This window comes from Rhinolophus ferrumequinum, chromosome 2 (genome assembly GCF_004115265.2).
Source record: "Rhinolophus ferrumequinum isolate MPI-CBG mRhiFer1 chromosome 2, mRhiFer1_v1.p, whole genome shotgun sequence".
NCBI classification, from domain to species: Eukaryota; Metazoa; Chordata; class Mammalia; order Chiroptera; family Rhinolophidae; genus Rhinolophus; species Rhinolophus ferrumequinum.
Genome location: NC_046285.1, coordinates 44,857,118 through 44,872,132, shown reverse-complemented (window position 1 = coordinate 44,872,132; position 15,015 = coordinate 44,857,118). Strand labels below are relative to the sequence as shown.

The window sequence follows — 15,015 nt, the reverse complement described above, 5'->3', positions numbered from 1 at the left end:
GGCGAGGAGGACAACGGCTTCTGGGTTGCGGGCGCTCGCTGGGGTGCGCGGGGGAGCGGATGGCACCGCGCACAGGTGGCCGCGGCCTCGCCAGCTGCGCGCAGCGATCGCTCCGCGGGTGGGCCGCCAGGCGTCGCGCTGGAGCGGTGGTTGCCCGGGAGACCGAGCGGGGCTAGTGGGCGGTGCGGAGCCCGGTGGAGCCCGGCTGCTGCCGGAGTAGCTGGGCTCGAGGTGGGGGGAGTGGCTCCCCCGGCGGCGTGGAGGGCCGTCGGGTCCTGGGCAGCGCGAGGTGGCGGTGGCACTGCGGGGCGAGGCCGGCGAGCGCGGGGCGGCGCGGGAGCTGCACTTGACTCACCTGCGTGTCCGGCGGTCCTAGCACCGCCGGGCGGACCGCGGCCGGGCGGCGGGTCGGGGAGGACCGCGCTGTCCAGAGAGCGCCGAGAGCCCGGTCCGCGCCTCCGCTGCCGCGACGAGGTGCCGGGCGGGTGGCAGGCGCGCTCCCTGCGGCTCCGGGATGACTTCTCCCGGCTCTAGTTTGGCGCCGCTGCTGCTCCTCTCTCTGCAGGGTGAGTAGCCCGCTACGCCATCTGGGGCCAGGCTGGGCCGGCGGCCCGGGCAGAAGCTGTCTGGGGATCGCAAACAGCCTGCTCGCCCGTGCCAGGTCTTGGGAGCCCAACTTTTCAGGGGCCATATTCGTTGCTACAGACCGAGGCTCGCGCGCCCACCCGCCGCGGCTTCTGTCCCGCCGGCGCCCCCCTTCCCGGCCTCCCTCACAACCCAGGTGTTCCCTGATCAGAGAGGTAACTACACCTGCTACTTGGTTACGCTCCATCCTGGGCCTGACTCTGACCCCGCTTTGTTCCTTTTTAGATTATGAACTCCCGTACTTACGAGGTCCAGTGAGAAGCAGTATTTAGAATCAGTTCCCGTTACCAGGTGGCTCCAGGAAAACTAGGAGCCTTCAAAATAATTTAGAAAACTTTAAATTGTATCTTTACCATAACCTTTAACGAGTATATGCAGGTTTTACTGAAAATTTGATCTTTATTTAAAAAAATAACTATACAGTGTGCTACGCTATATTCGAAAGCGATAATTTATTTTTCATATGCTAGTTTCTTCCCCAAAGGATTTAAATTGGCTTACAAAAATACATAGAATATAAATAACAGTATTAAAACACAAGGAATAAACGTGTTTAATTTTCTTGTTAACAGATTTTCAAATATGTATTTAAATTTAATTTTTCTACTCTAACCTTTCTTACATTTTACTTTCTATGAATAGCCATCATATTTAAACTCTGATTTTCATCTTTTCTTTTGTGAGTGCATTGTCCTGTGGAATCAAGTTTTCTCTCTCATTTAATTGATTGTTAACATTTACTGAGATTTATTCTGAAGGGTTTTATTTAAAAAGCAGGTTCAATGATTGCTGGAATATTGTGATTAACTCTGTTTTTTTTTTTTTTTTTAATCCCTAGGAGATATCAGTATGTTTCCCATACTTTTATGGTCTTAATTGAACTGGTAATGTACCCCTAAATCTTTAAGTAACCTAACATTAGCTGACTTAAATTGTACAAATTCTTATAGTGGGGGAGAAAGGAATATAAAACTTTGTATACCTTTTCCATAGAAGCCAGTGAAGGAAATGGTCAAAATTGCAGATAACTTTTGTGGTGTTCAGTAGGTATAGTTTTAGTGATTGTGTATAGATAATAAAATGACATCAGTGTGTACTTCCAAATTAATTTTGTCTGGTTACCAGTTTGAGAGCCAACATTTTTCTCTGTCCTACTTCCTTCAAGTGTGAAATAAAATTCAGTAAATGGGCTTTTATACAATCCCTTGGACATAACTGAAAATATTATAAATACTACTATAAGAACAGCTGAAATTTATGGTAAAAAATCTGGTGTTGACCTTTTATATTACAATAAATATCACTCTTTTTGTAAATAGCATTTGTACATAGTTTGTTTTTAATTATTAGGCAGTACTTTTAAAGAGTTGATGTAGTTCGCAGAATCGGCCTTACGAGGTCATCTGCTTTGTTTTTTCTTTCAGCAGAACTATTCCTAAGCCATCCAAGGATGTTTTTAAAGACTTCCAAGGACATTTCAGCCTTCATGATAATTTGTTATGTGGAGGCACTTTTCAACCTCAAAAATGAAAAAATGTACTCATATGTTCAACAGATTTTTACTGACTTACTCAGAAGTTTGGGTGTCTGGTGGGAAGGGATGGTGGTGGAAGACAAAGATGCGCAAGAGTTTGTCCACAGCCCTTAAGGCAGTTGCAGTTTTAAAACAGGCTGTAAGCATGCACAAATGATTTATGATAGAAGGAATATATGATAAGTGCCATTTATTAATGGTGATATCAAGGAAGACTTGATGGAAACGTTTACTTTTAATCTGGACTTGGAATAAGTTGGATTTGAGTTGACTGAAATGGCTGTGATTGGGCTTTTCTAGCCAAAGCAGCAGCTTGAACAAAGGATATGAAATCAAAGTGCAGGGGCATATTCTGGAAAGGCTAACCTTCTAGTTGCTAGAGCAGGAGATTGTACAAAGGAGGAAAAGGCTAAGAAGATAGTGACAGGATAGTAGAGAGCCTTGAATGCTGAGTTTGGAATTCCTTCAGTAAGCCATGGAAAGGCCACTGATAATTCAGTTTTCTTAAGATAGGGAGGGGAAGAGGGTGAACAGTTATTGAGTGTCTAGCATAACAGTCTCCTGGAGAATACCTGGAGTTCTGACTATATCACGTTCTTGAACCAGTCAATGGCAAAGTTGGTTGGAATGAATTGGGGTCATCTTTAGGACTTCCAATGTGGAATGACGGGGTGGAGTGGAGATCTGAACAAAGTTGCTTCCATTATGAAGAAGGAAAAGGGAAATGGTTGTCAGATAGATAATTGTTGTAGCATCGGCCACTGCAGTGACATAATGCACTGAAGATAGAAATAGAGAGTGTCTTAAATTTTTGAAAGAAAATAGATGTCAAGAATTTTCTGTTTTATATTTGTGTAAATCTCTATGGAGGAACTTCAAAGGGTATTTGAAGAGTTGACTACTATATAGTTCTACCAATGGGTTAGATATATCTAAAGTGTTTCTTGTACAACTTGTGATTCCTTAAAATAGTGGATAACGTTCCAGAATCTGAGAAAATGTATAAAAAGAAAGAAAAGTCCATATAAAATGAAATGAAATTGAGTTATGAGCCTAAATGTTAACATTATGAAAAATTTATTGTAAACTTCAATTTCTTAGCTCTAACATTAATCAGGTAACTGTTTTGGAAGGATTCACTTTTTAGTGAAAAATCTGTAGTGTAACCTACATGAAAGGTGACAGCCACTGGATGAAAATTTTAGAGAAATGAAGCTTAATACATTGTATATTCGACATGGACTATTCAGGAAGCAATTTAAATATTAGATCACCAAGCGCTTGTAAAATGTTATGCTTAGAACTCTTGTCAGACCCAAGGTAATGATGCCATGGGCAAAGACTTTTCCCCCCAGTGACAATATGTGGCACATTTTCAAATGTGTTTTCACACTTTGATAGTGGAAACATTTATAACGAAAAGTCTCATTTGAATCTTCATGCTTAAGCCATGTGATTTAGTGTCAAACAAGGTGATGTGCTGGTACACAAGACTCTTTAGTTGCAGGGAGTTAGAACAAGGGACGGGGACATCCTGGCTGAGTTGGGAGGGAATAAGTTGGGGAAATTGTGGTGTTCCCACTTAAACTGTGATCTGTAACTAGTTTATTTAGAATAGATTTGTATCTACATTATTTGTATCTACACTGTTTGTTTCTACACTAATGATAATCAATTTGTATATTTTACGCATATATGGGATTGCTGGATGTCTGGTAGTCCAGTCACTTCACATTCCCTCCTTTGTTTGATGAGGACTACTTGGCACTCACACAACCCACCCTTGCATTTTGAGGGCAGCTCTCAGAACAGCTGGACGCTCTGAAATCCTCCCTTCATCATACTTTGAGAGTAACTGGTTTCAGAGAGGTTGTCAGTTGTTGGGTGGTGTTCAAAACACCATCTGATTTGAGCTGATTTGGTCTTAAAAGTGGAAAGTTAATTAGTTTACTTAGGAGTTAAGCTGATCTTACTAAATTGTGGAAGGATTTTTTCCCTTTTTATTAAAGTTTGGGTAACTGATTCCCTCTGTACCTGGTTTCCTACCACCTAAGAAAGAGACTGTAGTAGTAGTTTGCGTTTGTGATGGTTTTAAAATTGTAGAAATGTTAAGTCAGTCAGAGAGAGAAAATCTGTTTCCTAATTTCACAAACAATAGATTCAGCCATTGGTCTGGTACCAGTTTGTCTTTACCATTGTCGGATACTACATGGATGCTATATGGTGTGGCTATGCCTCATATGTTATAGGAAGATCACGTTTTAATAAATATCACTAAAATTTTTATGTTTATCTATTTTTATTTTTTATTATTTTCAGGTGTATAAAACAACATAATGATTAAACATTTACACCCCTCACAAAATGATAACTCCCCTCCCAGTCTACTACCCCTCTGACATTGTATACAGCTGTTACTATACCATTGACTATATTCCGTATGCTATACCTTATTTCCTGTGACCATATATATATATATATATACACACACACACACACACACACACACAGACACACACATATATATGTATATATATAAATTATAGTTGATATTCAGTATCATTCTATATCAGCTTTAGGTGTACAGCACTGTGGTCAGGCATACAATCTATGAAGTGATCCTTGGATAAGTCCAGTACCCATCAGCCACCCTACATAATCTATACAGCATTATTGATTATATTCCACACACTGTATTTCACATCTTTGTGACTATTTTGTGATTACCAATTTGTACTTTCTAATCCCTTCACCTCTTCCACCCCCAGCACCCCTCCTATTAGCAACCATCAGTTTTTTCTCTGTATCTCTGAGTTTATTTCTGTTTTGTTTGCTCGATTATTCTGTTCACATGTAAGTGAAATCATATGTATTTGTCTTTCTCAGTCTGATTTATTTCACTTAGCATAGTAGTCTCTAGGTCCATCCATGTTGTTGCAAATGGTAAGATTTCATTCTTTTTTTTATGGCAGAGTAATACTCTGTTGTGTAAATGTGCCACAATTTCTTTATTCAATCGTCTTTTGGTGAGCATTTCGGTTGTTTCCGTATCTTGGCTATTATGAATAGTGCTGCAATACTCGTATGAATATTTTCCTGAAGGCCAATACCATGCCTGGCACATAGTAAGTGCTCAGTAGATACTTGTGAATGAATTAAGTGAGTGGTTACTAATATAAGTGATAATCCTCTGTGTTTGGAGTACCTGAAAAGAATGTGCTTTTGTCTTTTACATAAAAAGATAATTTTTGTTAAAATTTTCTCTAGGGATTTGGTATGACTGTCAGCTTCAACTTCAACCTTAGTATTATATATTTCGTAGAACAGAGGTGATAGGGATATATTTTCACATTCTTTTAAAATTCTATGACTTTGGAAGTTTATTTAAAAATGCAATACTTACAGATCTTTCAAAATTGATTCTTAGCTTATCTTTAGACCTAAATCTTTGAAGTTGTCCATTTTTGAAATACATTTTCATAATGAATTTCCAAAGGTTTTGCTCCATTTAATAAAGAATGATCTTGGACTTTGGGGAATTCAGTTCGAACCTTGAAGTTTCCCATTTCCATGTCTGGTACTTTTAGTCCCGAAGGTCTGTATGTTAGAGCTGATCGCCTGAGAACAGAGATAATGAAAATAACACCTAGTCTAGTGTTGTCTAAGCTCAAGCTCCCCCTCCCCACATCATGTGCATAAAGTACTAGAGGTGCTATTTTAGAAATAGGAGCGTTAACCACAGCAGCACCATGTAGCGGTATCTTAACCTACTCCCAGTAGAGATTGCCATTTGTCCTCCCCTCCCATTCCCTTCCCTTCTCATGAAGTCGGCGTATTTCCAGCCACAGTTTCTTCCAGCTATGATTCATTTTCTTATGGACCATTCTCTCTCAGTCTGCAGTGGTGTTTATAGCTCTCAAAATGTCAAAAGTCTTCAACTAATCTTAGCCACTTTGTTGACCATGTGCCCAAAGATTCCTGAAGTGACATCAAAACATCGATCATAATCTTTGTTTCTTTGGACCAGGTCTATCACTACCAGTTTTGCAACTTCTGTCAGCCCCTATGGGTCAAAATTATTTGGAAGAACACAAAATTAATGGCAGAAAGAGCGGTTGGAGTGTAGTAAACATCACTTGTTGATGAATGTATTCAAATCAGGTTAGAGTTTTAGGCTTTCATTGGCTAAGAAAGGTTGTAGTACAGTTCACATTTGCATATTGCCCACGTGTAACTCCAGAGTGCTGTACTAACATTTGTTGGCCAAGACTTAAGACAGTGTGCAGAACATGTGAAAAATGTGTTAACAGTATACCGCAGATTCTCAAACTTTTGGCCTTAAAGATTTCTGGGGCCTTGAAGATTATTGAGGGTGACAAAGAGCTTTTGTTTGTGTGGATTATGTTTATCAATATTTACCATATTGGAAATTAAAAGTGAGAAAATGTAAAAATATTAATCAATTTAAAAACAATGATAAATCCATTTATGTTGACATTAATAATATATTTTTGTGATAAGTTAGTTCTATTTCCAAAACCAAAAAATATTAGCGAGAAGAGTGGCACTGTTTTACATTTTTGGAAATCTGTTTCATGTCTGTCTCATTAGAAGACAGCTGGATTCCCCTATGGGCTTCTTCATTAAGTTTATTATGATGTATTGTCTTGGTTTGGTTGAAATATATGATGAATATATGGCCTCACACACATATGTAGTTGGAAGAGGAAGGAGTATTTTGATTGCATTTGCAAATAATTTTGTATATCATTCTTTGATATTCCACCAAAACTCAGTAAGTAGTTTCTTAAAGATTGGTTGCAATGCAGAATCAGAAACGATTTCAATAAACATTTCTCCCTCTCTTATATTACAAATTGATTGGTTTATCTTATCCTTATCCTTTGAATGGATTTTTTATTCGTGCATGATTTTTTGGTTACATTATACGTTGATGATTTAGCCCACAATGGCGGATCAAGTTTTCCAAATTTTAGTTATTTCCTTGAATTGACAACAAACAGCTGTCAGATTTCTCTTAAAGTGATAGTCTATTTTGTTCAATTTTGAGAAAAATGTCTGCCAAATATCGAAGTCTGAATAACTATAGTCTGTCTGTGAGTTGTTCTTTCCAGTAAAAATGCTGATCCAAGAAAAAAGCGATTAATTCAGCTTTGAGCTCCACCAAGGCTTTTCCTTGGGACAGTCATTTTGCTTTGGTATGCAACACAAGAGATGTATGTTTCACACTACCCGTTTTGTCACAAGGAATATTATAAAAGGTCAAGATTTAATAAAATTACTGTTACTGCTTCATCAAAGACATTCTTTAGTGAAACTGGATTTTCTTTTATAACCATGAGTGCATGACAGAGAAAACTACAATGAATTTGAGTACAGTTCAGTGCCAGTTCCTTGACTTGTATGGAGGCGCCAGCAAGTACACCCACCACTGCATCTGCACCATCCGTGCAAATGTCAACACAGGCAAAAAGGCAAATTACATTTTACCATTAAGAAGAAAATAGCTTTAATTGTACGGATTTTCTGAAAGGGTCTTAGAGACCCTCTTGGGTCCGTGGACTATAGTAATTGAAACTCTGGCGGACATTAGATTTTTTTTTAAAATTATTTTAGAGACAAATAGCCACACAATTTCATGCTGTGTGAGATTGTTTGCATGTATGTATGCATGTATTAAATGGAGTATGCATGTATTATTTTAAAGTAAATAATAAACTCATTTAAAATTCTTTATTTTTGTATTATAGTTTTTTAAAATTACAACAGTAGCACATCCTAGGCATAAAAATTCAAAAAATGCAGAAGAAGTGTTTAAAAATTGACTCATATCCCACCTCCACCCACTGAGTTCTCTGGTTCTGCTGTGCATTGTTCCAAACCTTTTTCTAATTACAAACAAAGCCTCCATGTACATGTATTTTTTTAATGCCATAAATATTGTTCTACAACTTATCATAAAAAAATAATTTAGTATGGGCATCTAGCCACATCTATTACAAGGATCTACCTTACTGTTTTTAATGACTTAAATTTCGTCATTTAATTTGTTCTATACCATAATTTGTTTAGCTGTTTTCCCGTGTTGGACATTTATGTTGTTTCTAATTTTTTGATGTGAATGGTGTTATAGTGAACATCCTTGTACATGTAACCTATAAATCTGTGTAGGTATTTCTGCAGTCTAGCTGGCCCAAAGTGGAATTGTTTGGATGTACACAGTTAGCAATTGAGGGAGACAACAGCATTGTGTAACAACTTTGTATAGTCAGACATACTGGGTTTGAATTCCTGACTTGTCATTTATTTGCTATCTGACTTTTGTAATGTTGTAATGCCGAGAGTTTGAGTTGGATTATCCTGTAGTGTGTAGGTGGCCCTCTCAGTGCATTAAGAAGTACTAAATTAAAGGAAATGATGCATCTTTAAAGTGTCTAGCATAATGCCTGGCAGAGAGAAAATGCTTGGTTAGTGGCAGTTACTGTTACAAGGATCGATCAGCCCCAACTTCAGTCAGGAGGTCAGAGTTCTATCCAGGAGGTACCAATGGAGGAGGTGTGACCTGGGAGACATCAGACAATTCTCCCCGCCAGCTTTCATTTGCAAAATGAGGGAGTGACATTAGGTAATATCCTGTTCTTTTCCAGCTCTGTAATCTTGTGATTCTTTGATTTGGCTTCCAAGTGTTGAGAATATTGTCAACAAAATAAGCTGGAGGTAATAGGTAGCTGGTTTTAACATATTCATAAAACTTTTAAAAAATAGTTACTTGACTTCCCATACCCCTCTCCTTCCATCACTATAATGAGACTTTATGGTGATATTTATTTTAGGTATTAAAAGCATCTTTATCTGTTGTAGAAAGATTATAAAAAGTGGCTTTCAAATGTAAAGAATTTTACTTTTAAATTTTTTTTAAAAATCGATTTCTGTTCATTTTATCTCAGGCTATGTATGTACCTCTTTATTCTTTTAAATAAATCCTTTATATCATAGACAGATCTTGTATGTGTCAGGAAAGGGTCAGTTGTAAGCAGGCTGTAAATACGACAAAAATTTTCTTTTTCCCACAATCACTGTATTCCGGTCCTTTAACTTGATTTTTATGACCTTTATCTACTTTTCTATCATAATGACTTTTTTTTTGGTCTAAGCCAGGTGTTAGGTATCTAAAATTTATCTATAATGGGTTATATGATGAATATAGATGCTTTAGTATTGCTATTATTTATTAAAGGTGAAAAGCCTGTGAGCTTTTAAAAAACAGTGAGTTTTAGTCAGGGAGGTAGTGATACTTAAACCGAAAGCTTTGGAGGGGTGTGATTAGGGCACGTCTTAATTCTGATTCTAGGTTCTATGTCACCAGTAGTGTTGCCCAGCTGTTCTTTTTTGCATTTTCATGAAAGAGAATGTTTTTACTCGAAGCCAGGTAGTCTCCAAAATGGACAGTTAGTCACATTGGCAGAGCTTTCAAAATAATTCTGAGATTCATAAACTCACTGCCTATTGTGTTATCTTGATAAATATAGTTTGTTTTCAGATCATTCAATTTTTCCTGAAAATAAACCACATTACTTCTTGAATTATGTACTCCACAATAGTTATAGAAACTTAAACATGATTTGTTTTCATGAAAATATTTTCTGAAATTGTGACTTTTAATTTTTCCGCATTTGTGAGTTCATTGTCCTCAGAGCAAGACATGTTTTATTTGCTCTTTGATCAATCTATATTTCCAGTTTCTGTCTTAGTATTTGCACTTACTTGGACAAATTAATCGTGCCCCACCTCTTCCCCAGTTATGTCGAATTCAGGGGGGTTGAGTTGTCTTTCTCATTAGTAAGAAAGTGTAATGTGTGAGCCGCAGGGAGCTGGACCAGTAAGGTCTCTTAGAGCCCCTCTTAATTCCATAATGTCCTTGATCTGATGAAGCCGCTCAGCAAATCTCTTCACAATTTCCATGACCAAGCCATCTGCCTGCATTAAAATAAATCAAATCTGCTTACTCCTTCAATGTCTAACAAATATTCTATAAACTGATGAAGAAGACCAAGGACACGAAAATAATTTGCAATCTTGAGCACTTCCTCTTGAATTCTCGGTTTAGACTCTTTAGACACAGTGGAAGCTGGCATTCCAGCTTTGTCTTTGACTTGCATAAAAGGGTAATGGATCCCTTTCCCCACTCCTTTTATTGCAGTTATCCCATGTGTGGCCGGAGAACTAATTCAGCTTTTCCGCATTTAGGTTTAACATCAGAAAACCTTTACTTGCCCTTCTAGTTTATGTATGCTAGCTGATTAGGTAATTTTATATATGGCAGTTTGCATATATACGCTATATTGAAATCTCAGACAGACTGATTTTGTGTCTGGCCCGTGCTTCCGACACTGTCCAGACTTTGCAGACTGTGTAGATTGTGGCAGCATCACGCTGTACAGGTACATGATCCCATGGCCTGTGCCTAGGTAAAAAACTTTTTTTTTTTTTTAATACCTGAATACCACGGAATCTTTAAAATATTTCTTCTTAGTGTTCTAAACTTCTTACTATCCTTTCTTGCCTTTCCACCTTCATTAGTTTATATCCTTATCATTTTACGTTTACATTATTCCAACAGTTTTCTAGCTGTTCTTCACCTTTCTTCTCTTTGATCCATGCTTTACTCTCTGTCAGGTTCCTTTCCTGTCAAACACTGCTTTCATTATATTCCTCTCTTCCTTCAACAATAACCACAGCAAACTCCAAAAATCTTAAAGGATATATTCCAAAGGTTTTAGAGTATCATTCAGGGTCCTCTATGGCTTGCTACTCTTCCCCACCCCACCCATCATGTTTCCACTGCCCTTATTAATGCTCTGAGCCTACCTGCCTCTGCAGTTGCTCACATTTCCCACTTCTGGTTGGTCTGAAACACCTCATCTCCTTCACTTGACATCCATACTACGTACCCTTTCAGACCCAGCTCTAACCTGTTTCCTCTGAGAGTCACTGCCTTACGTTCTGGGATGACTTCTCAGCAAGAGATTTTTTCTCTTATAGTTTCCTTAGCAATGAGTTTGTCTGCTCCCTTGGAGGCACCTCTAAGCTGCAGTGTCTTGTTTTCTTACACTTGCTTGCAAGCTCCACAAGGTGAGCACTTTGTGCAGTGCACCCGGCAGGTGCTTAATTTATTGAGCGAATGGATGAAGTTTAGATCTTTGCTTCCTTGCAGCCTTTTATCCTGTTATTAGGTAATAGACTATCCAGTTCTCTCATTTTACAGGCAAAAAGTTGAAATTCTTCTGTACATGAAATTGAGATATTCATGTGAACTTTAAAGTTTTTACTAAAGCATAGACATTTCTCATTCTCAAAAATGATCCAAAACATTCTTTTATGCTGCGGATTGAATTTGCATTTCAATTGTGCTCCAGTTTTGAACAGGTTAATAGCATTTCTGAGCCTTTTCCTTTATGTGAACTAAGCTTGCAGTAGCTTCCCACTGTCTTCTTACATCTTCCTGCTGCCTTTCACTATACTTCGTTCATTCCATTGAAGATCATTGACTTATATATAGGCAGTTTTTTTCCTTTGATTATGATGTATTTCAAAGCTGCTATGTTTATTAGAAAAGACAGTCGTGACGGGGCGAAATTTTTAACAAGTGTAGTATACACAAAAATAGCATAGAAATATTAAGAGTACCACTTAATGAACTGTTGTAAGTGAATACACAAAAATGAATATGTGTAACCATCATCCAGATCCAAAGACAGAGCATTGCCAACACCCAGTAGTCCCCCAGTGTCCCTCTCAATCGCCCTACCATTCCCTGTTCCCCAAAGGTAACCACTTTTTGACTTCTAACACCAGAAATTAGTTTGCCTATTTTTGAAATTTATACAAATGGAATCATCCATATTCATTATGCATTCTTTTGTGTCTGGTTTTTAAAATATAACATCCACGTTGTTACGTGTAGCTGTAATTTCTTCACCTTCATTATATGATCGCACTTCATTGCATGAATACACCATGGTATCGATTTATACATCCTACTACTGATAGACACTGCGTTGTTTCCAGTTTTGGCCTATTACGGATTATGCTGGTGTGCACGTTCTTGTACGTGTTTTGATGCATGTCAAAGTGCACTTCTGTTAGTAGGTATATACCTAAGAAGCAAATTGCACATATGCAGTTTTAGTTGGACCTGCCATTTCCCCAAAGTGCTTGTGCTGATCTTGTGCCCACTGCAGTGTGTGAGAGTTTCGTTCCTCTACATTCTTGTGAACACCAGGTATTGTCATTTTTTTTTTTACTCTAGCCATTCTGATGGGTGAATAATGGTGTCTCATTGTATGTACATATTTGTAGGTGTTTTCCACTTCCCTGATTACCGATGAGATTGCTCACCTTTTCCCCTTTTTACTGGCCATGTAGGTATTGTCATTTGTAAATTGTCTGTTCAAGTCTTTTGCCAGTTTTTTAAAACAGCTTTATTGAAATATAATTTGCATACCATATAATTTACCCATTTAAAGTACATAATTCAATGGTTTTTGATGCATTAATTTTTAAGAATTGTGGTAACGTATAACATAAAATTAGCCATTTTGACCACTTTTAAGTGTACAATTTAGTGACATTAAGCACATTTGCAGTGTTGTGCAACCATCATTACTATTTCTAAAACGTTTTCATGACCCCCAAATAGAAACTCCATTAACATTAAGCCCCTGATAATGTCTAATCTATTTTTATCTCTATGGATTTGCCTATTCTAGGTACCTCATATAGCGGAATCATACAGTATTTGTCCTTTTTTGACTGGTTTATTTCACTTAGTATAGTGTTTTCAAGGTTCTTCCATGTTATAACATGTTTCAGAACTTCATTCTTTTTCATGGCTGAATAATATTTCTTTGTACCGTGTTTCCCCGAAAATAAGACCTAGCCAGATAATCAGCTCTAATGCGTCTTTTGGAGCAAAAATTAATATAAGACCTGGTATTATTTTACTATAATATAGGACCAGGTATAATATAATATAACATAACATAATATAATGTAATACCAGGTCTTATATTAATTTTTGCTCCAAAAGATGCATTAGAGCTGATTGTCCGGCTAGGCCTTATTTTTGGGGAAACACGGTATGTATATACTATATTTTGTTTATCCATTTATCTGTTGATAAACTTTGGGGCTTTTGCCAGTTTTTAAAATTAGAGAGTTTGTATGTCTTTTCCCCTGATTTATAAAGTTTTAAAATGTTTTAAAAATGCGTTTGTTATAATACTGGCAGTTTATTGGTTATAAGCATTGCAGAATCTTCTTTTACTCTGTGACTTGGCTTTTCACTCTTACTTTGGTGAGTTTTAAAGAATTCTTTAATTCCGTTTTAATAGTTTTTCCTTTTTGAGGAGCACTCTCTGTGTCTTGGTTAAGAATTCTTTGCCTATCCCAATGTCATGAAGATAATCTCTGTTATATTCTAGAAGCTGTACTGTTTACCTTTTATATTTTGACCTACTTCCCACCTGAAATTGATTTTTCGTGTGTGTGATGAGAGTTGGGAGTCAAGGACTAAAACTTAGCTTTTGAGATGGTTTACCTTAAAAGACACATAGGACCCAAACAGAACACTCTAAAACCTGACTTTATTCTTAAGTAGTATTCATTTCCTCTTTACAGCATTATTTTCTTCTCTCTTTTTTTTTTTGGTCTATTATTTCCCTCTTCTTCCTCTGTTGCCACTGCCTTCTTTATTGTCGTCATCTTCTTCATTAATATCATCTTCATTATCTGGACCTGAGATGAAGTTGTACATTTTATGAACTTAATTTTACTGTTATATAGTAATTTCCTTTAAAAATAATAATTTTTGTTGTATAATAGCATTTTCTATTGTTGAGCACTTTGCATCATTACGTTTGTTTTGTACAAGGAATTTTTAAAAGATGTTAATTTAAACAATTTTTATTTTATTTATTAATTTTTATTGAGGTATAATTGACATGCAACATTTTTTTAGGTTCAGGTGCACAACATAACGATTCGACATTTGTAGATACTGTGAAATGTTCACCACAATAAGTCTATTTAACATCAATCAACGTACATATTGCATTTTCTTTCCCTTGTGATGCAATACAGTATTACTAATTATAGTCGCAGTGCTGTACATTATATCCCCATGAGTTGTTTACTTTATAAGTGGAATTTAGTACATTTTCAAAATTTTATTCACTCATTTTGCCCACCAGCACTCCTAGCTTCTGGCAACTACCAGTCTGCTCTCTGTTATCTGTGAGCTTGTTTTTTTTCTTCTTTTTGTGTTTTTTTGTTTGTTTGTTTTCTAGATACATATAAGTGAGAGTATACAGTATTTGTCTTTCTCTGTCTGTCTTATTTCACTTAGCATAACGCCCTCAAGGTCTATCCTGTTTTCTCAGATCGTAAGATTTCCTTTTTTTATGGCCGAATTATATTCCATTGTGTATATGTACCACATTTTCTTTATCCATTGATGGATACTTAGGTTGTTTCCATATCTTGGCTATTGTAAATAATGCTGCAATGAACATGGGGGTGCATATATCTTTTCATGTTACTGTTTATTTTCATTTCCTTTGGGTAAATATCCAGAGGTAGAATTGCTGGGTCATAAGGTAGTTCTATTTTTAATTTTTTTGGGAACCTCCATACTGTTTTCCATAGTTGCTGCACCAATTTGCAATCCCACCAACAGTGCACAAGGGTTCCCTTTTCTCTACATCCCCGCCAACACTTGTTATGTCATGTCTTTTTATTAATAGCTATTCTAACAA

General features: G+C 37.2%; 1 protein-coding gene across 3 annotated transcripts in view; it reads left to right on the top strand.

The window, feature by feature from the left end:
* Positions 1-265: 265 nt before the first annotated feature.
* IGSF11 (immunoglobulin superfamily member 11) overlaps positions 266-15,015 on the top strand; it is a 119,866-nt gene continuing 105,116 nt past the window's right edge. Inside the window, exon 1 of one of the 3 annotated variants that reach the window (XM_033134863.1) lies at positions 266-566. In XM_033134863.1, the coding sequence (XP_032990754.1) occupies positions 515-566 (52 nt within the window). In that variant the 5' untranslated portion in view covers positions 266-514. Of the gene's footprint in view, positions 567-689; positions 801-15,015 lie in introns of those variants that run through there. The other 2 variants (XM_033134838.1, XM_033134869.1) reach the window with 2 other exon arrangements.